This window comes from Lissotriton helveticus, chromosome 1_1, assembly GCF_964261635.1.
Source record: "Lissotriton helveticus chromosome 1_1, aLisHel1.1, whole genome shotgun sequence".
In the NCBI taxonomy this organism is placed as follows: domain Eukaryota; kingdom Metazoa; phylum Chordata; class Amphibia; order Caudata; family Salamandridae; genus Lissotriton; species Lissotriton helveticus.
In genome coordinates, this window is record NC_136057.1 from 850507407 (window position 1) to 850534859 (window position 27453).

The window sequence follows — 27453 nt, forward strand, 5'->3', positions numbered from 1 at the left end:
TTTAAACAATGTCAGTGTCCTGGTCAAACACAGCCCCTGGGAGAACTTTACTGTGAATGCCTTAGTGACATGGCTGGAGTTTTCAACCATAGCATAGATTGAAGTACAAATGAACGATTCCTAATGGACAAAGGACCTTATATGAAACATTGCACAGTGTTGGCATGGAGTAACATTATTGCCCCGAATATGATGGCAGCTCATGATAAACTAAAATGTTTATGCCAATGAGTGAACTTAAGATCATCTGCGTGTGTGATGTGCAAGAAGCTTGAACCATAGCCAATAAACTAACTTATGTTTTGGTGACAATTGTGGTAGCTTTTGATCTAATTTCATTAAACAAAACCCGTACTGCTGATTCTAAACACCTTCTGCCAGTCGATATCTCAATGCCATTTCTCGTGTCTCAGAAACATTAGAATTTTCTCACAAGTTTGCATCACATCAGCTGTTCAAAACAGAACAATTTTAGATGGATTTCGTTTATGCTTTAAAGAGTATAGGATGGCTGAATACGTATGTGAACTGTACAAACGGATGACAAGTCATAGAGCACCACTGCTGGACACAGATTGTTTTTAAAATTGTAACAGTTTTAATTGAACTTTCAGTACTAATTTCAAATTCCCTAATAATAAACTGACTGTGTTGTTCTCGTTACATCATTCAGTTGGCTTAACAGCAGGGAGTGGTCAACATTGTTCTGGGCAGCCAGTCAACTCAAGAAGAATTAACATTGTCTATTCCCCCTACCCTCTGGCACTGTGGGTTGCGGTGGCTTGTCTTTTGGTATTCTCAAACTTCCAGAGTGTGTCTGACACGTTTTGTGGCAACAGGTAATGCTTATTACTTTGCTTGGTTAGTAGAATTCTGTGAATTTTGGCACTGCTAAATAGTAGTAAACTGCCTGTGTTTCTCCTTTAGTACATATGCTGTGCATTTGAACTCCCTATTTGGCCTACTTAACTTGCCTATACATCCATTGTAAATGACGTCTTATGTGCACCTGTGGCATGGAAAGTAAAATGTCATATGTGGACTGCAGCGTGGAAACATGCAATGGTGACACCCCTCCTGAAAAAACCTATGGCTGACTCAGAGGTACTGTCCAATTATAGACCCATTTCTCTCTTACCAGTCTTTTCGAAAATCCTGGAAAGACATGTTCACTCACTTCTAACACACTTCACTGAAAACAATAACTCTCTCCATCCTTCTCAATCCGGTTTTCGGGCCGGTTACTCCACAGAGACAGCATTACTGGGTGTCACCGAAAAGCTCCGTAAACTTCTAGATGAAGGTCAAACAGTCGCACTTATTTGATCAGACCTTAATGCGGCTTTTGATACCATCTCGCACAAATGGCTAATACACACACTTAAAAACTCCGGCATATGTGGTGCGGCATTGGAGTGGATCATCTCCTTTCTAGAAAATCGTACGTTCCAAATCATGTCAACCACAGCCTGCTCTAAAATCCATACCTCACCTCACGGAGTACCCCAGGGCTCTATCCTAAGTCCACTGCTATTTAACCTTTACATGAGACCTTTAGCGGACATAGCAGAGCAAGCTGGACTAATTCTGTTTACCTACGGAGACGATTCTCAAATCATCTTTTCCCTCTCTGACTCTAACCCGCTTCCTCCTTCCCATCTCAAACAAGGCCTCACCAACATTTCCAACTGGATGACCAAAAACCAGTTAAAACTTAATGGTGATAAGACTGAGGTTGTCAACTTGGGTAAACAGAATGACATTTGGAAGCTTTCCCACTGCCCTACTCAAATGGGTAATCTCCCAGAACCTACCAGCCATGTTCGGAACTTGGGCATCATTGTGGACAACACATTGTCCATGCACCAACAAACTGTTAAGGTAGCTGCACTATGTTTCACCACTCTAAAATGGCTCAAGAAGATTCTATGGATGTTGCCCGTGTCCACTCAAAAGACCGTAGTCAACGCTCTTATTACATCAAGACTTGACTACGGCAACATTCTCTATCTTGGGTCAAACAAAGCAGTGGTCCACAGACTGCAGCTAATCCAGAATTCTGCTGCTAGGTTGCTCTGCATGATTCCAAAGACCTCCAGCATCTCTGGGTATCTACGTGACCTACATTGGCTCAGGGTGGAGAACCGTATTAAGTTCAAAGCCCTGAGCTATATGTTTAGGGTAAAAGCAGGTACAGCTCCCAAATATCTCCAAGCACTAGTACGTCCTTACGTACCTGCCCGCCATTTAAGATCTGAAACCTTGGAAAACTTCTGTGTGCCCAGGTTTAAACTTTCCAGAATGGGAGGGAGATCATTCTGCTATCTGGGCCCCTCCATCTGGAATACTCTCCCTACCTTCATCCGTAAAGAAACCAATTACATGCTTTTTCGAAAAAAACTCAAAACCTGGTTGTTTGATCAATAACACCTGTTGAAGGTCCTGCGTTACTGCCAAAGCTCCGTCCTGGCGCCGGGAAACCCTTCTTGGGTAGCTGAGCGCCTTACAAACTTAACAAATAAAAAATAAATAAATTTACACCACCCACATGTATGACAAAAACATTTTTTCTGCCAGGAACACAACTATTATCTGGCTCAGCTGCAATCCAAATTCACTGCAAGGAATACATGGCATAAACAAAGTGCCTTTGCTCTGTAAGAAAAGCATGTTTTGATATATTCACAAGTCACCCCATAAGTGTATCTTGTAAACCTACAGAGCAAGATGCTAGTAATTAAAAAAGGCATAAAATACATTGAGTTAGTGTGCCCTGAAAGTGAAATAAATCCCAAAATCTGTTTTAGAGGTAGACCTGGCTAGGCATTTTTTCAACAGGCCTAAGTAGGATTAAAATCTTTATTTACCTACTACACTTAACAAAAGGGCTAGAAAAATGCTACACCATTATTTCCTACTTAATGTTTAAAGTTTCACTTCAAATAGTGAATTCAGATTTTTGATAACTTAAGTAGAAAAGTAGTTTTGGAAGTATGTATTGTAAACTGCCTGAGCCAGAAAAGGCTAAAATAGTTCTGCTACTTACTACACCTATTACCTGGCATACATGTCTTTACCTCAGAGTTGGGCTTAACACACTGCCCCTACATCCTTAGCCCCTTAGGAAGGATTGACAAATAACACTAGGGTATAACACACATACCCCCTCAAACCTTGGGCTTAACACACTGCCCCTGCATCCTTAACCCATTTGGAAGGATTGACACATAACATGGGGACGTAACACCATACACTCTAAAACATTGGGCTTAACACATTGCCCCTACCTCCTTAATCCCTTAGGAAGGATTGACACATAATCCTGTAGTGCAACACTCAAACCACCTAAAACATTTTGCTTAACACACAACCCCTACATCATAATCTCCTTAGGAAGGATGGTCAACTCTACAACTCTGGGCATACCACACTACCCCGTGCATCCTTAACCCCTTAGGAAGGACAGTCCAAACACTTAAGAACCCAGGATACTCCAAACACGGTTTACAAAATGGTCTCATGGTCTCCCCCCTACAGCATCCAAACAGGACCATGGGTAGCACAAAACCATAACAAATACTGAAGACAACACCAACACATCACCTCTCTGTATGATTCTACTATTATACCACTGCCACTAAGGGTAACAACTCACTTCATCGCCTTTTTGCATCCAAGCAGGAGCAGAGCTCACATACCCTCTACTGCATCCACTTAATTCATGGCAAGACCATGGACTATATTTCCTCTCCCACCTTGCACCCAACAACCGGATAAGGGGTAAGTACTCACAATACATCCTCACAAAAGTACATGGGATCGCTACTTCATCCCCTACTATACCAGGTGTATTTACTCTTAGTAAAGCACAACCATGAGCATGGGACTATAACAAATAACATAATGATCTTTCTCCGGTGAGCGATTTCTCAGCCGGATATAAAAATATTGTGCTTTGAATCTCTATGCTGTACATAGGCTTATTTCTACTTTCACTACCTCTACTTGAAAGAATGCGAGTTAATCCACTGTCAATAACCGCAACGCATGTTCCAGACTCTACTTTTCCTCACGTCCTTCCTGAACTTCACGGCATGAGTAAAAGAAGTTGGCTCCTTAATACATTATGATAACTGAAGTTGGTTCCTTAACTCCATATCTTGGATACAGTTGTATGAGTCGGTCGGAAAACACATGTCCGGCTCGTACTTTTCCCAGCCGGATCGCGTTCGGAGCCATCCCGAGCGAGATCGGAATCGGCCCCAAAGAGCTCAAAACTAAGGTGCTGATGCAACAGTTTCACCACCAGAATAAAGGAAAGGGCACCTGGGAAGAGGATATACAGGTAGGAGGACAATAGTGATCCCAGTCACCCAGAACAATACCAATCAACAGTATCAGACAGGTTCACAGTCTTCACAGCCATGTTACAACTGTGGTGGTACAGATCATTAAGCACGTGATTGTCCAAATCCTTCCGGGCAGAGAGGGAGGAGGAGTAATAGAGCGGGTGGCACTAATAGAGTAGATGAGCAGAGACATCATACACAGCAAGCAGCTGCTGAACAGAGTCAGAACTATTTTGATAATAGGGCACAGCAAACACAGATGATGCAAGCTGGCTATGATTATTTTGCTTTTGATGATGTGAGCTATGTACAGCATGGTTACCCATATGTATGCCTGAGAGGATTAGTACAGCAGGCTGCTGTCCCAGTATATATGCTGGGTCCGTACGTACTAGGGGAGATAGAGGGCGTCCGACTCTCAGGAAAGAATAAACTGTCTATGGAATCACCAATGTCCTACTGTCCAGCCCTATTTCAGCCCCCTTAAAGTATACACTTGGTCCCATTAATAATAAGCATTCATTTTTGATGTCTGATATTTGTGCATATAATTTACTAGTTATGGATTTATTGAAGAAATTAAGGGCAACAATAAAATGTTCTCTGGATGAAGTATATTTGGAGACAGAAGGAGGACCACAGCTGTTTGAATACATAGGCATTGTTAGATCAGGATTCAATAACAGTGGCACTACTGCAAGCAATTGACAACATATGTAGGGAAAATGAATAGCAACCCTGTAAGAATGAATGGCAAACAGAATGCATAGTTGCCAAGAATACCCCAGTGTAAGATTTCGCCAGAAAGAATGCAAGGGTAGAGGGTGGAACAAAATGTATGTGTACTTAATTAATAATTAGTTGATTACTAATATTAATTCACCAATTGATAAATATTTGTGGTAATTGTTTATTTTTATTTTGTGTGTGGGTTTTGGTTTTAAAGGGGTAACTATTAGGGAGTAAATACATTTTATCTGTTTTAATTTGTTTTTTTAATTAATAATATTCCTTTAATTAATAATTCATTATGTTAATTATGGAGGTATATTTAAAAAAAACTGTAAATGTGTGATGTGAATTGTCTGGTGTTATACGGTAGGAAATAAAAAAGATTACATTCATGTAATAATTAATGTTTTTGTTTATGAATAATTTCAATAAAAAAATAGATTTTTGTTTGTAAATTATTTTAGATTTTTTAAAAGAATCTTTCTAGGGATTTGTTAGATCTTTTTAACATTTTAATCTGTTTCTATCTTTTATAATATTTAATGTTTTTATATATGTTTATTCTTTTGTTTTTTAAAATCTTTTGTGTTGTTGATATTTTGTTTGCTTTTAATTTTGAACTGATTCCAGTGGAAATATGAATTTTTACCCCTCTGCTATTCAACACTTTCCCTATTATTGCACTAACTGGAGTGGGAATAGTAATTTTTACCCCTCAGCTGTCCAACACTTTCCCTATAGTTGCACTAACTGGAGTGGGAATAGTATTTTTTACCCCTGTGCTATCCAACACTTTCCCTACTGTTGCACTCACTGGAGTGGGAATAGTATTTGTTACCCCTCCGCTATCCAACACTTTCCCTACTGTTACACTCACTGGAGTAGAAATAGTAATTTTTACCCCTCCGCTATCCAACACCTTCCCTACTGTTGAACTCACCGGAGTGGGAATAGTAATTTTTACCCCTCCGCTATCCAATACTTTCCCTGCTGTTGCACTCACTGGCGAGGGAATAGTAATTTTTACCCATCTGCTATCCAACACTTTCCCTACTGTTGCACTCACTGGAGTGGGAATAGTAATTTCTACCCCTCCGCTAGACAACACTTTCCCTACTGTTGCACTCTCTGAAGTGGAATTAATCATTTTCACTAGTCCGCTATCCAACATTTTCCCTACTGTCGCACTAACTGGAGTGGCAATAGTAATTTTTACTCCTCCGCTATCCAACACTCTCCCTACTGTTGCACTCACTGGAGGGCAAAATGTTACTTTAAAGATTATTAAATATTAAATATTTTAATGTTTTAATTTATTATATATTTTTTTATTAGATTTTATGGTATAGGTTTATAGGTGGAAGGTAGGAAGCAATCCATTGAAGAGGAGTACCCTGTATTTCTGTGGTGTCAAATCTGAAGTGACGAGTATTAAGAATTGTGTTGATATTCTGCAATAATGATCAGTTTTTAAAAGCTCTTTTTCTAGCAACTTGTTAACTGTTTCTGGTATGTGCCCTGTTCAGAAAGCTAATTTTTCATTGATATTCCTTCGTGTTTTTGCAGGTACTGGAAGAGGCAATATATTTGGATGGCTCAGTAAAGGCTGAAAGTTTGAGATCACCATATTACTTTTGATTAAGCTCACCAATAAAATACATTTAGTCATATTCAAATTCTGGTCTTAAAAGTTATAGTGGCGAGACTAGGTCGGCAGGTTTGGTATATGTGTTTGTGTGTGTGAATGCACAAGTACTGTTAAAATGTGGACGTGTGCCTAAGAATGTATTTCGAGTGCAAATATTCATCATTAATGTCTTAATAAGGTTCCACAAAAGTTTACATTTGCAAGGCATACAGATTATCTTTACCACATTTATTGTGTGGTTTGGAAAGTTGGGGCTCACTGACATAATGTGGGCGCCCCTAGTATTATGGTGTCAGCCCTGCTATATGGTGTCAATTGAATTGCCAGAATATCCATGATTCCTCTAATACCCATGACCTTTTTTATTTGTTCATATTTTCCAAAGGTTTTTTTTTAAAGGCAACCCCACAAACACCTCTTAAGCCTGCTTGGGACACAATGAAATTATTGGAAGATTCCTGAGCTCTCCATAAGAATTACATGTAAAACCTTTGGCTTTTTAGTAAATGCCTTTGGCAACTCTGCTGTAAATTGAGCCAAAAACAATGTACAACGAATATCGTTTTTAACTTTAAGTCCACACAGTTCCACATAGTTCGTTCCTTCATATGTAAACTCAACTTGCGTAAACGAGATTCACATCTGAACAAAGCACTTATCTCTTCCAGATTACCATGCATTACACTATAGTGCTCATTTTGTTGTCTTGACAAACAGCCGACACCTAGCATCAACAAACAGAACTTTCGCTTACGAATTATTGCACACTCATATATGGAATCCGTTTTATATCACATATGTATGCGAGTCTGGCAAAAAAAAGCTCAAAGTCTGGCATCATTTAAAATCCGGTTGATTGCGTGTTTGCTAAAAACAATGGTGATGTTAATGGTTTAGTCCATTAAATAATAAAATTGGACGCGCTGACCATTTAGCAACAAGGCTAACGCTCTGGAGCTCCCGCCCTTTTCCCTTCCACACCAAAGTCAACCTTCTTTTCTGATTTAGAAAGTGATTAAAACCACAGCTGATTCTACAAGCATTTAGAATGAATACCAGATAATTCTAATCTCCAAATTTCAGTTAGTTGTCTAATGTTTATGACTGCAACCTTTACTCTGACATGAAAGCGTTTTCAAGTGACTCCGCTTCTGCCCTACACAATGATAATAAAAATAAATTCATAATGACAGGAGAACTGGTCATGTGAAAGTCCAGTTGCCATAAATTGAACCAACACCAGGAGTAACACCAAAGGCACATTGCCAAACAAAGCAAGTATTGGATGCCAAAAACACTGGTCCACAGAAGTATGTAAACAGATCATACACTTTGAAAATTATTATGTGTAAACCATCGAGCACAAAAGTGGAAATGTGAACACATTGAATATATCATCTATTCTTTAACTTTTGAGCAGTGTTGATAAATGTGGTCTGGACAAATCGCAAAACGAGCCTAATTCAGATAGAATTTACATTTTGATGGCCCGTGACTCATCACTGAATTCTACAAACAGGTTTGCCTGAGTAATTTGTAAAGAAGAATGGGACCTGATTTATTACAAAAATAAAATAGATTTGTGGCAAAGAAAATATTTTTTCCAATGGTTTAAGAATTGATAAATCACACCTCTGAAACAAACCTACCTAGTCTGGAATTCACAAATCACAATCGTACGAAACAACTCCCTCCGATTCGCACAGCGGCAGGGGTTTCACCCCGATTGATGAGGGTACCCAATAATCGCAAAAAAATAAACAGCTCTATGCTTGAGCAGAATTAGATGTATTATTGAATTATTATTGAATATTGTTTTAAATAACTGGCTGTCAAATTTACATATCTAAACATTCTCAGACTTGAAGTAATTCTTAACTGTGGCAAATGAAATTGCTACTTCCAGCATATTTGACATAAGACAGACATTTGAAGGAGTAACGGTAGCACACATTAGTAACAGCAAATTGCAAAATCTTCTTTACCTTCTTCCGGTTCCTCTTTGAAGTCCTCGGTATCAATGCCTTTTACATGCAAAACGACCTCCACACGCTTTTCTATGGGAGTCAGTGGCATCATATTCGGAGTTTCTCCATTTTTCACCAATGTCTGACTTTTGTTGTGGGCCAACTTTTTCTTGGTTCTCTTCTTTAGGTCATTCCAGGCCTTTTTCACATCCGCAACTGACCTGTTGTTGCCCCCCTTGGCATTGAGTTTTGCCTGTATATCAGCCCATATTTTATTTTTCTCTGCCATGTTGGCTTCAGTGGAGGGCGTGCCAAACAATTTAGGCCCAAAATTGGCAATATTGTCCACTAATATTTCCAGCTCCTCATCAGTAAAGTTAGGCTTTCCAGACCCGTCAGCTTCTCCTGGTGAAGATGGAGCAGCCTCAGACATTTTGTTTTTAACACATTGTTTTGGGTCTGCAAATTACTGGTGTCGACTAGCACACAGCTTTTTTAAAGCTGTCATTGTGAAGCAGTTTTGGAAAATACACACCTTATGCCTTACATTACCAAACCAAACAAAAATGTATGAAATTGGGTACAATCCACACAAAGGTTTAGTAGTGGAATATTGTGGAGAAATATGCTACAAAAATATTTTAGCAAAAATATTGACAACCAAAATACTGTCATGGTAAATAAATATAGCTGGTATAATTAACTTCACATCTATGTACTGTGACTATATATATATATATATATATATATATATATACATACATATATATATATATATACACACACACACACAATATATATATATATATATATATATATATATATATATATATATATATATATATATATATATATCTTCAAGGTACACATATGTAGAGTTAAGAACAATAGATTGATAAATAGTTGTATATACTTACCTTTATAATATTGCGGTAGTTGATATTCTAGATGTGATATTTTTGTAGCACAATGTTTATGCCCACGATATTCTGACAATCCCACACGAATCGTCGAGCACCAATTCAGAACAATCAGTTGCATGCTTACCAATCTCTCACACACCGGGTACTTTTCCCCAGTAGCTTCTTGGTCTCTTGTGGGGAACTGCTCTTTGCAAGTCAGACCCATTCTTACTGGAAATGCCTATTTGGGCTCACCAGTATTACAACTGCTGGTATAGGAACATCCTCCCAGTTACCTGAAACAATGCTACACCAGTATACCTGCACTACATTCTCATGCAAAGAAAATATAATTCTGTCTGAGTTGTTCTGTGTATGATTTGATAACATTATTCCCAGTTAAATTTTCATAGAGTAGTTTGCGGTGCTGAAATGAGCATCATCAGGATTCACAAAAAATGCAGTCATTGTGCATGTTTGGGTAATTTAGCATAGTTTAGGCCTTAGGGGCAATTATACAAAAGTTTTTTAAACTTACATTTTATTTGCTATACCAACGACCCAAATTAGGAATCAGCAGATACTCTTTTTCTTATACTTCTAGTTCCACCTTGCAGCTGCCAATTGGTCGTTTCCAAAGTTAGTTTCATAGTCATTAGTTGGTGTCCCTACATGGCATCATTTAATAAAGTAATGATGAGTCCAGTTTCCTCTATAATTTAGCAAAACGATTTAAGACAGAGTCGAACATAACTGAATCCATGTCTTAATTATTTTTAATGGCTTTGATTTTTGAGGCACTTGGCACACTAAAGTATTTATTTATTTATTTATTTTGACATTTTTAGAGCGCGCTGTTACCCGGAGGTGTCCTGGCGCTAACTGATCGCTAGTGGGGGTGAGCAGGGACATTAGCGAGAGAAAAGCCAGGTTTTGAGAGCTTTCCTGAACTTGAGTAGGTCGGGGGTCTGTCTTAGATTGGCCGGCAGCGCGTTCCAAGCCTTAGCGGCGCCTAGGGATAGACTTCTGCCTCCCCAGCGAACTTTCCTAATTCTAGGGACGACAACCAGCCCCTGCTCGGCTGATCGTAGCGCTCGGGCTGGTTTATACCACTGGAAGAGAGGAGTCAGGCAGTGGGGGCCAATGCCATGCAGTGCTTTAAAGATCACACAAAGTGACTCAAACAAGATTCTTTACCGCACTGGCAACCAGTGTAGCTTAGCAATGTCTTGGGAGACTGAAGCGAACTTGGGCGTGCCTGTGATCAAACGTGCTGCTGCATTCTGCAGGATCTGAAGTTTGTCTAAGAGACCCTGCTGAACATTCAGAAGGAGGGCGTTGCAATAGTCTAACCGAGACATCACCAGTCCGGTCACTACTGTCTTTTTGTGTTCCACCGGAAGGAATGGCAAGACCTTCCTGATAGTTTTAAGCACAAAATGCGTGGCAGAGGATAAAGCATTGATTTGAGGGATAGGGAGTCATCCATCAGGACACCCACATTTTTTACCTTTGTCACTGGGGAAGGTGGAGACCCCATTTCTTCTGGCCACCAACGGGGTGACCAAAAGTTGTCTTTAGTCCCAAACAGTAACACCTCTGTTTTTGCGGAGTTGAGCTTAAGGCAGTTTCCAGCCATCCAGTTGCTCACCTCCCGCATGCAGCATCTGAACCGATCTGCAGTGGTGTCTAGATCTCCCTGGCGCAGCGACACCACAATCTGGGTGTCGTCAGCATAGGAAGTAAGATTAAATCCGAAGGATCTAATAACTGGCGCCAGGATGGAGACGTAGACATTAAACAGAGTCGGACTCAGGGAGGACCCCTGGGGGACTCCGCAGGGGAGCACAAATGGCTCGGATTCTAAGTCCCCCAAGGCCACCGACTGAGTCCTCCCAGCCAGAAAGGCTTTCAGAATGTCGAGTGCCCTTCCCTGTATCCCACTGGCCCTCAACCGGTCCACCAATAGTTTATATTGGACCGTATCGAAGGCTGCTGATAAATCAAGCAGGATCAGGGCGGCTCTGCCCCCAGCGTCCAGCACCATTCGTATGTCTTCGGCAGATTTTATCAGCGCCGATTCTGTGCTGTGTCCAGCCCTAAATCCATGTTGGGATGAATCCAGCCTCTCTCCAGAACCTAGGAAGTTGCTGAGCTGTGTGGTCAGTATACCCTCCATGATTTTAGCGGGGGGGGGGAGCCTGGCGATGGGACGAAAGTTATTTAAATCCGTGACGTCTAAATTGTTTTTTTTTAACAGGGGCAGGATAGAGGCTTGTTTCCAACGCGAGGGAAATTCCCCCTTGTCCAGCATGATGTTGAACAGGGGAGCAAGTCCAGAAGCAATCGTTGCAGGGGCCAGTTTAGCGATTGTGGCTGGGCAAGGGTCGTGGGGGGAACCAGATTTTATTCTCATGAGCCGGCTTGATACCTCCTCCTCACTAATGGGGGAGAAATGGTTTAATAATTCAAGGTTCCTGTTGATCTCCAAGTGCGTAACAGGGGTAAGATCAGGGACAATGGACATGATTTGGCTGTTTAGAGGATAAAAGATTTTTTCTACCTTGCTCAGGAAGAAATTAGCTAGGTCCTCGCACAATTGGCGACTTGGTGGTATATCTATAGGTTTAGGGGCCGCCAATGACGACAGTGTGCTAAACAGTTCTTTGGGGGAGTTAATAGCTTCTTTAATACGCTTGGAGAAGAACTCACATTTAGCCTGGTGGATCCTTTCCTTATAGACTCTCAGTTCTGCATTGAGCCGTTTTTTATCATCCTCCCTGTAGTCTTTCCGCCATGTTCTTTCTAATTTTTTGCAGCGAGTTTTGTGGTCCCTGATTTGTTCCGTGTACCATGGGGCCGAAGGGTTGGAACGGGTGGAGCTATGTGTGACTGGGGGTGCTAGCTGCAGACAAGCGGCATCTAGCCATCTAGTATAATCTGCGGCTGCTTCCTCTACATTGCTTGGAGGGGGCTTAGAAGAGGATATCAGAAGGTCTGTTAGCGTTCTGCCTTCTATTTTTTTCCATTTCCTGATCTTTTTAAGTGGAATTTTGGCCTGAGTGGGTCTGGCAATGGGGGCTGAGGTGATATTAAAGAAGACTGCCGCATGATCCGACCAGGAGACCGGCTGGACTGCTGTCACGTCTTAGTTAGGAAGGTTGGAAAAAATACCATCCAGAGTGTGTCCTGCCTTGTGGGTCGGGCCACGGACCAATTGTGTTAGTTCAACCCCCTGTAATAGATCTAGGAGATCCTGGGTGTCTGGGTCTGAGTCCTTCTTAAGATGAAAATTGAAGTCCCCTAGAAGTGTAAAGGAGTTGGCACAGATAGCTTCCTCTAATAGGCTGCTCAAGGCTGTGAGGAAAGGTGCTTTAGCGCCGGGCGGCCTATAAAGTAGGCAGCCTCTAAGAGTTAGATGGTCAGAGAGGGTGAAATTGAAGATCATTGCTTCGTCTAGATTGGTCGCACCGGGTTTAACTACCCCTCTAGGGGATTTATGATAAATAATGGGCAGCCCCCCTCCTTTTTTCCTTTCTCTGTTCATTGTGAGACAGATATAATCCGGGGGGGTAGCCTTAACGATGTCTGGACCTGATGCTGCATCTGTCCATGACTCCGTTATAAAGGCAATCTTAACTTTAGAATCCTGTATGAGCTCCGCCAGTTCGGTGCTATGTTTTACCATAGATCTGGCGTTGAGGAGCATGCAATTGGTGATGATGGATTTTTTTATTTCTGGGTCCTTGCGGGGGGCCTTGGGGGAAGGTAAAGATTGCCAAAGTACTTTAGGAAGAGTTTGTTTGCAATTAACACAGTGATGGGGAAGGGGCTGCCGGTCGTCCTCCATTGCAATGGTGGTGCAACCATAAGTACCAGTGTAGCTGCCCATCGACAGTAATGTATTGCGGTTGTAGACTAACCGCGGAGCAGATTTTGAGGCAATCTGACCAGGGTATCCGGCCCTTGGCGTGGGTCCGGTGCGGACGGGCGCAGACGCGCTTGCCATAGGCGCGCCTTCGGCGCGCCCGCTGCGATCGTCCGCTGCGCTTCCTAGGCCATGGTGTCATTTTATACAGGCTGTGGTGGGCGGGGCGGAGCACTAGACTGCTCGTCCAGCTCGTCTGCCTGACTTAATATGGCGGGACCGTGAGGAACGATTTCCTGGAGTTCGAGCGCCGGTAGGTGCAAATTGCTGTTTAAAACCGACACAAATCACACACACAAATTGTTAAAAGCACTTAATAGCTTGATAAAAAGAGGATAAAACAGAGTCCCGGCTTTCCGCCTCAGGACTAGTGCAAACCACTCACTCGCAATCAGCGGGGTTGCCGAAAAGCTGGTGTTTTTATGCAGGCTGTGGTGGGCGGGGCGGGGCACTAGACTGCTCGCCCAGCTCGTCTGCCTGACTTAATATGGCGGGACCGGAGGAACGATTTCCTGGAGTTCGAGCCCCGGTAGGTGCAAATTGCTGTTTAAAACCGACACAAATCACACACACAAATTGTTAAAAAGCACTTAATAGCTTGATAAAAAAGAGGATAAAACAGAGTCCCGGCTTTCCGCCTCAGGACTAGTGCAAACCACTCACTCGCAACTCAAAGTACAACTTAGAGTTGGATAATAGATCTTAAATAATGATTTTCCAACCAATGTAAGTCAAATATGAATTTTTAACAAGTGCCTCTTTCTTCAAACAAACTCATTAGGAGTGTTTGGAGAATCAGTAATTTGTTACTTCTACCTAAAAATGTAACCCAAAAAATTGAAGCGGGAACGAAAATCAGTGCAACTGGAAACTGTATTCATCACTTTAGAAGGTTAGTTCAAGTATTAGTGTTGCACTTAAACCATAACTAGTTTACCTGGAAGAAGTATGCTGCATATGTAATGCTGCACGCACAATGTACTTGGAAGCCACACCCCAAACATGGTATTGAGGAGTAAGCCATGTATCCAAAGTCTATGAAAACGATCAATTGACACCAACAATTGTCCACAGAATAACTCAAAGAGGCTAAAATAGGTTATGTTTACCTTCTCCATTGAGATCCTCGTCATCAATGCCCGGGCTGCCCTCCAGCTTCTCAAGCTGTAACAAATTCTCCACACGCTTCTCTAAGGGAGTCATTTCCTTCACAGCCGGCACTCCTTCTCCACCAGTCATCAATACCTGTTTTTGGTTGTGGGACAGCTTATCTTTGGTCTGTTTCTTTAACTTATTCCATCCTCTCTTTAGTTCGGCAATGGACCTGTTTTTACCCCCCGCGGCATTTACTTTCTTTTGGATGTCAGACCATATTTTATTTTTCTCACCACTGGTGGTTTTCAAAGAAAGGGCTCCACACAGCTGGGGCCCGAATGTGGTGATATTTTCCACTAAAACATCCAACTCCTGGTCAGTCAAGCTCTCCTTTTTCTGGGGGTCACTTCCTGCTGAAAATGGAGCAGCCTCAGACATTGTTGTATAAGCACAGATTATTCCGAGGCCTACCTCACTAGTTTGTCACTTCGGAATCTCTTTAAAGTCAGAACAGTGACACAGTACAAGTAGTGCAGATCGGCAGTCTAGTGTTGCACAAACAGCTGAAAGCGTGCACATTGTGGACAGATACTTAGAGTACATTGTGAAGAAAATAGCACTATGTTTTATTTGTAACCCCATCTTTCTTTTCATACTTTCATACTTTCAAACAAAATAGCTTAACCTAAGAGTTAAGTTTTTTTTATGTGAATAGAGTGACATTCATGAATAACACATATTGAGTTTATTACCTCGATTTTGTTGCACCCAACTCATATATAACGATATTATTTTTTAAACAGGAACTGTTGGTTTGTGATCTTGGGCTCATTTCATAAAATGAAGCCTAAACCATGCAGTAGTCAGTGAACTCAATCGGTGCATAAGGGCTAATGGACCACTGGTAATGCCCAGTTAATCGCACGTTTGGACAAGGAAAAAGATGTTACCTCCTGACTGATAGTGTATTTAGTTTCACAGAGGTATACAATTCCACAGCTGAGTTTCTATGTGATGACTTTATGTGCACTCAGTGGACTAAATGACTGACACTTCAACCTGCATGTTTGTGAGCAGCAGGTCTAGTTCGACCTCCAGAGGTTAATAAAACTCAGTGGTGAATAGCGCCCCCGACCAATCTTATGGTTACTGAAATGAGAGGTGAATGAATACACCTAACAATCAAGATCTTCGACACGGTGATCTCAAAATTACAAGGGACACTGTGAACCAAGATATAAGGACATGTCATGTAAGTATTCAGGAAACTCACTGTGACAGTCACATTGAATTGAAGGCCATAAAAGTATGAAATAGAACATGACACTCCCAGGGATTGCCGCTGAGAGAGACTGTAGATTTGCAATGCTGGTTTCAAGGCTAGGGAACTCTTTACCTCGGTAAAAACCCCATCTGTTAAGCTTTAGATCACCCTTCCCCTCATGTAGAGGCTATTATATCTGTCACTTTGGAATGCATTGGCAACATTCACTGTGACATTTTAGGGGATATTGTTTAATTAATGAGTCTGCTGGCACCTAGAGACTACTTCATTGGCAGGGTGTGCCTTGTAACAATACCTTGATAAATAAATTAGAAGTCTGATAGACTTATCTGAACAATTTGATAAAAGTGTTGAGATAATTGCTAAGTCCCGTCTAAGACGCTGCGGGTATCAAGGTTAGCCAGCAAATCTTTTTTATAGGTTACTGTGTGCCCATTGTTGGATGTCTTCCTAGAACAACTCTGTATACTTGGGTGAATCTTTGGAGGACATGTCTGGTATCATGTCACGGCTGGCAGGAGTCTTTTATAGGTACAGTGTCCTACTCTTTTGCATAGCAGGCTATACAGAGGGCAGCCATTGGGGTGGATCATGATAGGAGAGTCACTGAGCTGATATACTGAGAGGAAACCCGTCAGTTTCGGGCAGTATCAGGGGCCACTTGCTTGATACAGGTATTGCACTACTGGCCTATTTGAACATTAATAGTTACTTGGCTACAGGTCTACATCCATCCAGGCATTGTGTTCAGATATTACAGCACAACAATCAACATACCTGCATTAGCAGCCCGTCTTTCGTTATCCTCCTCATGAAGGATTTTCTCTTGACACTTCATTTTTATCAAGGGGGTGTCCTCCAATGGGACTCATGTCTATCTAAATAAGCATACTACTTTAAGAGCTAATAATACGAAATAACTGTTTTTGAATGGGATGGGATGGAAAACAAGAGATTGTAGCTATGAGTAGAAGACTATTTAAGCTGTGCCTATTAGACTTCGGCCAAGAGGGAAGGCATGCAATGTGCACCATAATCTATAGTGCTGAATCCCATAATACATCTTGCCCATGGCTAAATCATACCTTTACCTTGAATAACATCCTTGCGGCTTATAGCAACGTAAAGTTGGATAGCTTAGTGAGCTACTTATTGTTTCATCCAAAATTCCACGTTCATTACGACTAGGGAAAATGGACAATTCAAAACAACTTGCCACCGAATCACTCAAAGATTAAAGAATACCATGTGTTTACCTTCTCCAGCCAGCTCATCATTGGCATACTCATCATCAATGCCCGGGCATCCCTCCAACTTTTCAAGCTGCAACAATTTCTCCACACGCTTTTCTAGTGGGATCTTATTCTTTGTTCCTGGCGCTTCTTGTCCATTAGTCACCAATACCTCGTTTTGGTTGTGGGCCAGCTTATCTTTGGTCTGTTTCTTTAACTTATTCCATTCTCTCTTTAGCTCAGCAATAGACCTGTTATTCCCCGCCACAGCATTAACTTTGTTTTGGATGTCAGACCATATTTTATTTTTCTCACCACTGGTGGTTTTCTTAGAGAGGGCACCACACAGTTGGGGCCCAAATTTGGTGATATTCTCCACTAACACATCCAACTCCTTGTCGGTGAAGCTCGCCTTTTTCTGAGTGCCGGCTCCTCCTGCTGAAGACGAACCAGTCACAGATAATTTTGTTTAAGCATTGATCACTTTGAGGACAACCTCGCTTGTGACTTGAAAATTTGTTTTAAGGTCAGAACAGTTGCACAGTAAAAGGAGATGATGCATTTTGGTAATCTTGGTGTAGGACAGATGGAAATGGAGACATTGGAGACAGATGCGTGGGCAGCTTATACATACAAAACTTCCAATATTTGTTTTGACTGTTGATGTTTGATGTGATAATCAGTGGTGTGCAGGTATTAATTGACAAAAACCTTGGCGATTGATTTTGTGTGACAATTGACTGTGCACTGCTGATTGTGAAACTGAACAACATATTTCTCATAAGCAACTCACAGACCTCTCTCCTAATACCTAAACAGAGGGTAGCCCTATATCAACAACTAATACACACGCTGAAGCTGTGGGTGTGTAAATTCTCATTATGGTAAACCACATGCTTGCTTCAACTAGTATAAGAAGAAGTTCACATAAGGCCATGGTTTCGTTTATTATACTTAATACTTGATTTCACTATTTATTTTAAGCTAAACTATATTAGAAAAAGTTTTGTAATAGAATCTGTATATATTGTTTGTAATGAGCTCACAATTATTTTGCTTCATTTTTTGTTCAGGTGCTAAAACCTTTTTGTAATTGTTTTACAATGATTACTATATCTTTTTTTAATGGTTATGGATGTAGTTATTCCTGCTGCATATAGTGATCAATGTTATGTGTAGTGTTGTTTGATGTTAACAAATTAAAATGTAGTTCACTTACCTTACCTAAAAACGATTGCTTTCATATACTGACTAGAAGCATTTGCAAACTGGTAGCTGACTCTACAACTCACCACAGAATCACTCAAAGATGTAAGAATATTTGGTCTTTACCTTCGCCAGCCAGATCATCATTGGCATATTCATCATCAATGCCAGGGCTCCCCTCCAACTTTTCAAGCTGCAACAAATTCTCCACGCGCTTCTGTAGCGAAATCGTATCCTTGGCTCCTGGCGCTGCTTCTTCGTTAGTCACCAATGCCTCGTTTTGGTTGTGGGCAAGCTTATCTTTGGTCTGTTTCTTTAACTTATTCCATCCTCTCTTTAGCTCCGCAATGGACCTGTTATTGCCCCCCACGGCATTAACTTTGTTTTGGATATCAGACCATATTTTGTTTTTCTCACCACTGGTGGTTTTCATAGAGAGGGCACCACACAGCTGAGGCCCAAATTTGGTGATATTCTCCACTAACACATCCAACTCCTCGTCAGTCAAACTCGCCTTTTTCTGAGTGCCGGCTCCTCCTGCTGAAGATGGACCAGCCTCAGATAATTTTGTTTAAGTACAGATCATTTTGGCCTACCTCAATGGCTTGTAGCTTGGGAATTTGCTTAAAGATCAGAACAGTGGCACAGTACAAGGAGATAATGCATTTTGGACATTTTTGTGTAGGACAAACAGATGGAAATGGAAACACTAGAAACAGGTGTGTAAGGTGAATTGTGCGGAAAGTGACGCCATTCTTTATGCAGAACCTCCATCATTCTTTTCAAACTCTCAAATAAAACAGTGCTTCGTAAGTTATGTGAAGTGTGTTCTAATTCTAAATAAAGAGGTATTGTTCAACTTCTAGACCTACATTTTGATACCTAGGAAAAAGGACCACTATTTAACAGGAATAGTTCCTTTTAATAGGGACTATTTGTTCACGGCCATGGACAGATTTCTATAAATTCAGTAGCTGAGCAATGGCTTCGTACATAAGGGAGTATAATGTCTGAAATTATACATGTGCTTGATGGTCCGGGTGTGCTCCCCTAAAAGGTCTCTTTACTAGCATGAAATCAATATAGAATTCGAGGGAGTTTCACAAAATAACGTATGTCAAGAACCTTTGTCGGATAATATTTATACTATGATATTTGAGTTTATGTCCTCCATCGCTTATCAAGGTTTTGTTTAAAGCCTAATAGTGATAAACATATTGTCCGTACATGTAAGAAGTTCTTCTATTATGTTGTTGCTTAATATTTAGAGAGGCTCACTAACCTATCATATTATTTTTTATACTGTTTACTATCAGATTATCATTTGGTAGAATAAACAAATTATTCAGTATGATTACTTCTCCTAAAAATGACTAGGATGTCACAAATGTTGAAATCTTCCTTAATATTAATAGAGCAGGACTAAGTTTTAATTACTGTTATATATCCAATGATTTGACATTCTAGCATTAAATTTACAACCCGCATCTTCCAATAGTTCCCGCTTGTAACTGAATCGGGTAGTGTGGGCTCATTGAACTATTAACAAGCGCGCAGCAGTGCAGGAAGGGTGAAAGTGCCAGAAACAGTGTTGAAATCTCAATCTAGATAATCTTAAATTCTTTTTATTGACTTTCACCAATAATAATTCCTATTTGTAAAGCATGAACATATCACCCTAAGGGTTTCAGGGCGCTGGGGACCATAGTAAAGTGACTCTTTAGATATGCTCCTCACTTTGTTAAAGGCCATCAACTGCTATTCATAACAAGAGATTTAAGAGATAATATTATGTTATAGCTGCATAATTTTCTGTCCAACCTTGATCTTCGAACCCTGAACATACTATGGTCTTTGAGTTTTATTTTGTATGTTTAACCATAGCAGCTTTCTCTATTTCCTCAAAACTGCCAGTGTTTTAATAAAGCCATATAGAGGAAACCAAGACTGTACAAAGTATTCTCAATGTGGTTCTACGGTATAACATTAAATGATATCTTCTCTTTCTCCTTTGATTTTACCTTTTCTAATACAACGATTTATCTAATGTTCTTTGTTAGGCTTATCAATTACAATGTCTGTTCAAATTTAATTTAAACCTCCTGAAGTTATTAAGAGCCAGACGCAAACTTCTGCCTACTTCGAATGTATTCTTTGGTATGAGGCAAAATAAACGCAATTGAAGCTTAGATTAAAATATATATATATTTTTATAACCACAACCATATTCAAGAGGTACATTCACTGTCTGGTGCATACATTTTTGGGTTTGCTCCCCTTAAGGATCTCTATTTTATTGCAATACATTGCTATTGGTCATATAGTGTAAATAATGCTAAAGCTATACTAATAGCTAACAAAGGGATAAGAGTAGCTCATGGGTATGTCCATTATAATTTATATTGAATTAGTGTCTATCCATTTGATAAAGAGAGAGGCTGGATTGTGAGCGTTCTGTGGTGCTCTTAACCAGCTTTCATTATTCCTCACTTTGACAACTCTATGGCTGTACATTTCATTCTTACAATTTCTTGAAGAGAGTTATCTTCCAAGTCACCTTAAGAACTGTGACTAACAATTATTTTACCTATGGGAAGTGTATGTCAGATATAAATAATGTAATTAAGATTTGATGTGGAAGTCAGATAGTCATACCGACAAGGACAGCATTTTCCTTTTTATTAGTAACTCATGACCAGATCCAGCCGAGCAGGTCAGGCCTACTGTTCTCTTATGTAATTCTTTAATAATTAGATGTGTCTGCACATAGTCTCTTTCACTTTCTTTTAAAGCTGAACAGGAACTCTTCAATTTATTGCAAACCATGAATATTTACTAAACCCGAGCTAAATGCAACCAAATGTAAGGGCTGTGATTTCTGTTGACAATGTATACATTTAACCCTCACTTATACTTAAGAGAAGTAGACTAGCATCAGCTAAATGTCACTATTCAGTCTATGTCCAGATAGACTAATGCCTTCCACTGTTTGGAAACTGTAAGCCAACTTTAATATTCCATTTACTTACTCAACAGCATTCCTGGTTTCAGTTCATGGAACCTATTTTATGTGCTTGTCCTACTACAGGGCATATCCCTTTTTGGAGATCATCTGGTCCACAAACTTGATCCTTGGGCACATATAATCACCATTTATTTCAGACACTGACCACTACAATGGTTGGTAATCACCTCTGTTTGGTACCAAGCATGGTGGCTACCGCTGTTTGGCTATCAAGTTTTTTAGGCACCTTTGAAAAATTAAGTTACCCCACTGCATGTTGGAATGATTAATGATGTGATCCAGTTGGCCTGAAACGCGAATACGTTCCTTTTATGTACATGTTTTTTTGCTATGATAGGGAAAATAAGCTGCAGCTGCATTCTGGGTGCGTCAGCTGCTCTCCTGTATGTTTACTGTGTTAACGAAATACAGAGTAATCTCTTAGAACGTGATCAAAGGTGCATTGAATTCAGACTGTGTGAGTGTACCGTTTACTAAGAATGAAAAGATGATGAAGGGTTACTTTTGAGATTTGACATTCACTGGTCAGTATGCCTTAGAAATACAAACTGGCAGGGCCATAGAGTTTGCGCCAGATAACTACAGTGTGTTCATGCCAAGCAACGTGTATGGAGTTGCCATGCTCTTCTTAGAATGCACACATGCATTTCGCATCTCGTGGGTAGTTGGTCTGCAATCAAGCTTAATTCGCAAAAACATGGGTACAGCGAAGCACCACAAAGAGCAATGCAACTAAGGAATACTCAGCCACAAACACAGAATCTTGGTAAACACAGACGGTAAACATCACTTACAACGAAACTTTTACAACGCACTACCATTACAACGCGGTCATTACAACGCAAACCATTACAACGCATTGCGCTGGGAGGCGCTCTAGGATAGGGAACATATTTAATTTACTATCCAACACCTTCCCTACTATCCACGGGGACTGGATTTGGAATAATAAATTAAATAAATCACTATCCAGCGCCTAAAAGCACTATGCGTTGTAAAGGTTTGCGATGTAAAAACCGTGTTGTAAAGGCAGGCGTTGTAATAGCCTGCGTTGTAACGTCATACATCCACACAGACTTGTACTCTGCCAATTAAGCAGAACAGTCTATAAAATGCAGCTAAGTAACCACGTTTACTAATATCCTATCTTAACTCTTCTATTCTTTTGTACAACTTCACACATAGACTATTGCAGATTCGTTTACGTCCACTCATTTAGAAAACGGGTGTTATTTGTTGATATGATGACATGCTAGAGCCAGAACTGGTCTGTGTTCTCCCCACGCTTAATGGTCACCTCAAGATTAAGACATTTTCTTAGTTGACGAATTTGGGCTCATTTATATTTACATAGAACTTCAGAATTATGAGGGCTGAGACTACTGTCTCTGCTGTCGACATACTTTGGTGAGGTTTTGCCATTTATTCATCTGCTGACAAGTTTTCACTGTCACCGCCAGGTAAAACCTGGCAGTAAGGAGCAGTAAAAACTGCAAAATGACCCCACTCCAAGGGGAAAAACTTCCATGGTTTGAGGGCATTGTTTTTATTCTCAAAAACAAAATCCCACAAAATCCCGCTTTTGGATTTTGTTTTTGAAAAGTAAAACAAAAATTTAAAGTTTTTCCTAAGTCTCTGTCATGTTGACAGAGCCATTCGTTAAACTTTCAATGCATTGACAGGAACCGCCGTGACTGCGGTTCCTGCCAATGCAAGAGATGTTTTTTGGGCCGTACTTCCTCAGGACTATGAAGTACTTTAGTCCTTTGTCCTGACGGTGTAAAACCTGTCTGCCAAACTCTAAATAAGGCCCTACCGGTCCAGCATCAAGCAGTCATAATATTGTTTTTATTTGCTTAATTTCCTTCATTCTACAGGATCCCAACCCACTATATCCAATCTTGTATACAATGTAAATGCTCTAAAGTATCTTTTTCGTGGTAATTTGCATTCTATTTCCATATTTCATCAACACGCTCAACCCATTCGTTTTTCAGAGATATTCATTTGCGACACCACCTTTCCTTCAACTATCCAATGTATTATCAGTTGAAGGCGTGGACTTGGACATCAAGGCATATACCAAACTGTGATACACCTGGGCATGGTATGAGCAATACAGTCAACAGCCTTCCCGACAGGGATAGCTGAATTTCCATATGTCTGTTAGCATACCTCTTTAAACAGGGCTTCCTATACTGAATTATGGAGCAGAACTGAGCCATGGGATTACACGTTCAACCTCTAGATTGTGCATACTCGTCCCTGCAAAGGAGGGAGAAGGCAGACCAGCAGTGGCAACAGCTAAATACAACATCACTGAAAGGTTATGGAAACATACCACTATTCTGAGTTAGCAGAGAAATTAGCATTATTGTGTTATGTTTTACCTCTGTGAAAAAGAGAGGACCTAGCTCCGTAGACCCTAAAAAGGACGCCCATGTTCCACATTTTCAATGCGTAAAATGTATAACAAATAATAATACTTACTTCCTTCAAAGCAATACTCAATAATATATCCATCTAAACCTGCAGCTCCAATATGATCTGGTGGTCTCCACTTCATTGTAACTGAGGTGTCAGTAACTCCGTCAACTACAAGAAGAGTCGGCGCGCTAGTTACAGCTGAAAAGATAAAAAAGAGGCAATGTTAAGACTGTCAGAGCTAAAGGTCGCATTTGATAATTATGCCCTCCAACAATAAATGAACAGATTAAACGCTTAGAGAGATATAGTTAAAGGTACATGATGCACCTAAACACTATAGCCTTATAGCCCGCCGTAGAGGGCTATACCGGCTATTAAAGGCCCTCTCCAGCGTTAAAGGCCCTGAGCCGAAGGCAAGGGAGAGGGACTTTAATAGCCAGTATAGCCCAACTACGAAAGGCTATAAGGCTATTAGAACATTCTGCCACTAGAGGGCAGAATGTTCTAAAAAAAAGAGCAAAGCCTTATGGGAGCGTGAGGGGATTGGATTGAAGCCTGAAGCCTTTGTTCACAGCCAGAGCTGTGAACAAAGAAACATTGGAATGTTGGAGCTCCAGGCTTATACCAGCCATTATAAGCCCGGAGCACTCCATTGTTTTCAATGGAGCTCCCAACATTCCAATGTTCTAATCCAGTTTATAGTATCCATTATTCTCATAGACAGTGCTTAATTTCTAAAAACAATAAGTGCCAGGGCCATCGTCAGGAGCCCACTACATCTTGCACCACCCATTGCCAATGCTAGCGCTGTTAATGATGGTACCAACGCAGCTACTATCACACTCCTATAAGTGTGACAATTTAGACTATTCCAGTCCCCTAAAATTATAAGAATTGCATGAGCCATTTGTAATCTAAATTGAATTAATAAGCAACTAGTGTGCTCCTCTTTAAATTAGAGAAGCAGCGCAATTATGTGGCAGACTGTCATTAGAAATAACCCCTCCTTCGTGAGCTTCAAGAGACAATTAAAAGAACTCCTCCTAAATAGACTCCTTAACCCTCCGGGAATTACTTCTAGTAATTACTTCTAGTTCCATCCTGAAAACATTTTGTCTGTCTCTCTGAAGATCTACTTAATGACCCCCCACTCAACATCACAAGTATTCTGTATTGTGATTAGCTGATAATGATGCAACTCTCGATACTTCAATTATTCTGTATTGTGATGGACTGAAAATCTCCCTTGACAATGCTGTAAAGTGCTCTGATCCCCCCCGGTTTTCCCAGCACTATATAAAACTCGTTAAATAAAATTAAGAACACTAAAGGGCCAGTGTTGACAATTAAGTGATGGTGTCGATCACCGGAAACGACCGGATCAAATTAAGCACCTCTCATTGAACTTTAAAAGGTTGAGCCTCATGATAACACAAATACAGTTTTAATGAATGGCCAGTGTAGGCCTTCTAGAGATAAAATGTGTTCTTAGAGGAGTGTAAAACATCATATTTAAATGAGGCTGATATTGAGACACAGCTTATGATTTATTAGTATTGGTGCAATGATAAAAAAATTGTGTATACTCACCCAAGGGAACAAAAGGCTTAGAAGGCGCACTTGGTTTGGATGTTCCTATTGAATTAACTGCAAATACACGGACCTCATACGCCACTCCTTCTATCATCTTCTTAGGTTCAAATGCAGTTTCTTTGATTAAGTCAAAATTTAACCTCATCCACCTGGAACTTTGCTTCTTCTTTCTCTCAATGAAGTATCCTTGAGAATAAAGAAATGCCATTAGAAATCCCACACCAATTGATCCATCCATTCATCATCAGATTTCCATGTACTCTGCCATCCTTTTACCTGTGATGTAACTAAACTTGAGGGGGCCTCTCTGCAAAGTCAGTCTGGAGCTCTCAGTACCAGAGGGGGCCTATATTTGAAATCGAAAACTTGGAACGCTTATTATAGTGTCCAATTTTGATTTTATTTATATAGTGCTTACTACCCCTGACAGGGCATCAAAGCGATTTTTCAGCAAGCATTACGCTACTCCGGAACCCATAAAAGATTAGTGAACTAGTAGAGTAAAATATGAAATCAATTGCAGTGGTGGATATGTTAATCAGTTATTTGGATCGAGAAGGATAGTGGAGGAATTTGTTACATACGATTATCCTTGATTCACCTTAAGCAGGTTTGAATGAAAAGGATTGACTGGTAATTAGGAAAAACGTATTCACTGTTAGAGGTATTAATTTGAGACATGGGGAAAAGATGCAATTTGAATACCTATATAGATATTGGAGCCATGTGCTACTTCACATTCTGTTACAAAAGAAGGCAGTAATCTTTGTTAGGCTGTCACGTCTTCTTCCATTGTATATTGGCAGAACTTTATAAAGTGTACATGTAATTATTGCATATTATTGTTGCTATATTTCTCAATAATGCCCTTTCTTTAGTATGTATTGAAATTGTTGAACAGCATCTGCAAGCCTGAAGTAGCCAGGGAGGAATTTCCAATGGCACAAGGCATGTGTATGAAAACATCTCCTGCTTCACCTTGTTTTGTTGTTGGCCAGTAGATTGTGAGATCCTTTGGGATCTAGAGCCTTTGGGTTGCAGCATGTGGTTTACAGGCAATGAGAGAATATTTTGCTGATTTATCCAGGACGCCTTGTACCACAAGCCAATGTAAAGACCTTATTAGGCAGGATATACACTATGTACTGAAGATAATGTGAGCTGCATTGGTTCGAGGGCATTTGAGGTTTGCAGAGGGACTTAGGTAATAGACTATCATAAATGGTGTTGCAACAGTCACTGAGCACTGTAGAACCCAAGCAGCCTTCTGTAGATTGGTCAGAATTGGAGGCTCCCTGGCAGAAGTCCTAGTGCTTAGTTTTGAGTGGTAAACTCTGCTTCTCTTGCGGAGTTCACAGAGTTTTGCCACCTCTGTACTCTGCTTGGAGCACAGAGTTTTGAAAATACTCGCCTATCACCACGTGGTAAAGTTTTTCCTCACACCCAGCTCACCAATGTTAAGTTGGGGACCGAAAAAATTGAGCGCTAGACCACTTCTTGGTGAGATTTCTCAACGTGGGAGGTCACAGCAGGTCACTACCACTCACGTTGAAAAAGCTGCTGCTCGCATTGAGAAACCTACTGCTGGAGTAGAAATTCTACTCGAGCAGCAGGAAAAAGCAGTGCCCTCAGGCAAGCCACATGATGCAGTTTGCACTGAATTTACAAGCTCCTTGCTCTAAAAATCAGCACAAGCAGCGTAACATACCGAACTCCGCCACCCTTGGAATCTCGCTGAGTTTTTAGGTAACTTTGCCGAATTCTGCGGAGTGAAACTCTGTGAGTTTTTCCCACCCCTAAGTAGTGCTTACATTAAGAATGAGAAAGACAGCTTGGAGCAAAAAATAACCGTTGAGCATCATTGGTCTGGGGCCAGTTCACCCACGACGTGGATCTTAGTGGTGATAGTTTTTAAGGCAAAATCCTGTTCTAATGCATCTTATCCTGAATGTGTACCATGCAATCAGCGTTTAATTGATCATTCTACCATTTCTGCACTGTGCTTTGTCTTGAATTATATTTTCTTTTAATTATCAATTTATATGAGACACAATTTTTTATCAT

At 40.5% G+C, this 27453-nt stretch overlaps 1 protein-coding gene across 17 annotated transcripts in view; it reads right to left on the reverse strand.

Annotated features, from left to right (window-relative positions):
* MYBPC1 (myosin binding protein C1) overlaps positions 1 to 27453 on the reverse strand; it is a 323873-nt gene that overhangs the window by 62019 nt on the left and 234401 nt on the right. For 7 of the 17 annotated variants that reach the window (XM_078675170.1, XM_078675161.1, XM_078675136.1 and 4 more), the window contains 6 exons: positions 25387 to 25575; positions 23860 to 23994; positions 18471 to 18884; positions 17163 to 17576; positions 14636 to 15034; positions 8715 to 9101 (listed from right to left, as the gene is read on the reverse strand). In XM_078675170.1, coding sequence (XP_078531296.1) covers positions 8715 to 9101; positions 14636 to 15034; positions 17163 to 17576; positions 18471 to 18884; positions 23860 to 23994; positions 25387 to 25575 — 1938 coding nt within the window. The remainder of the gene's footprint in view (positions 1 to 8714; positions 9102 to 14635; positions 15035 to 17162; positions 17577 to 18470; positions 18885 to 23859; positions 23995 to 25386; positions 25576 to 27453) is intronic. The other 10 variants (XM_078675152.1, XM_078675144.1, XM_078675213.1 and 7 more) reach the window with 10 other exon arrangements.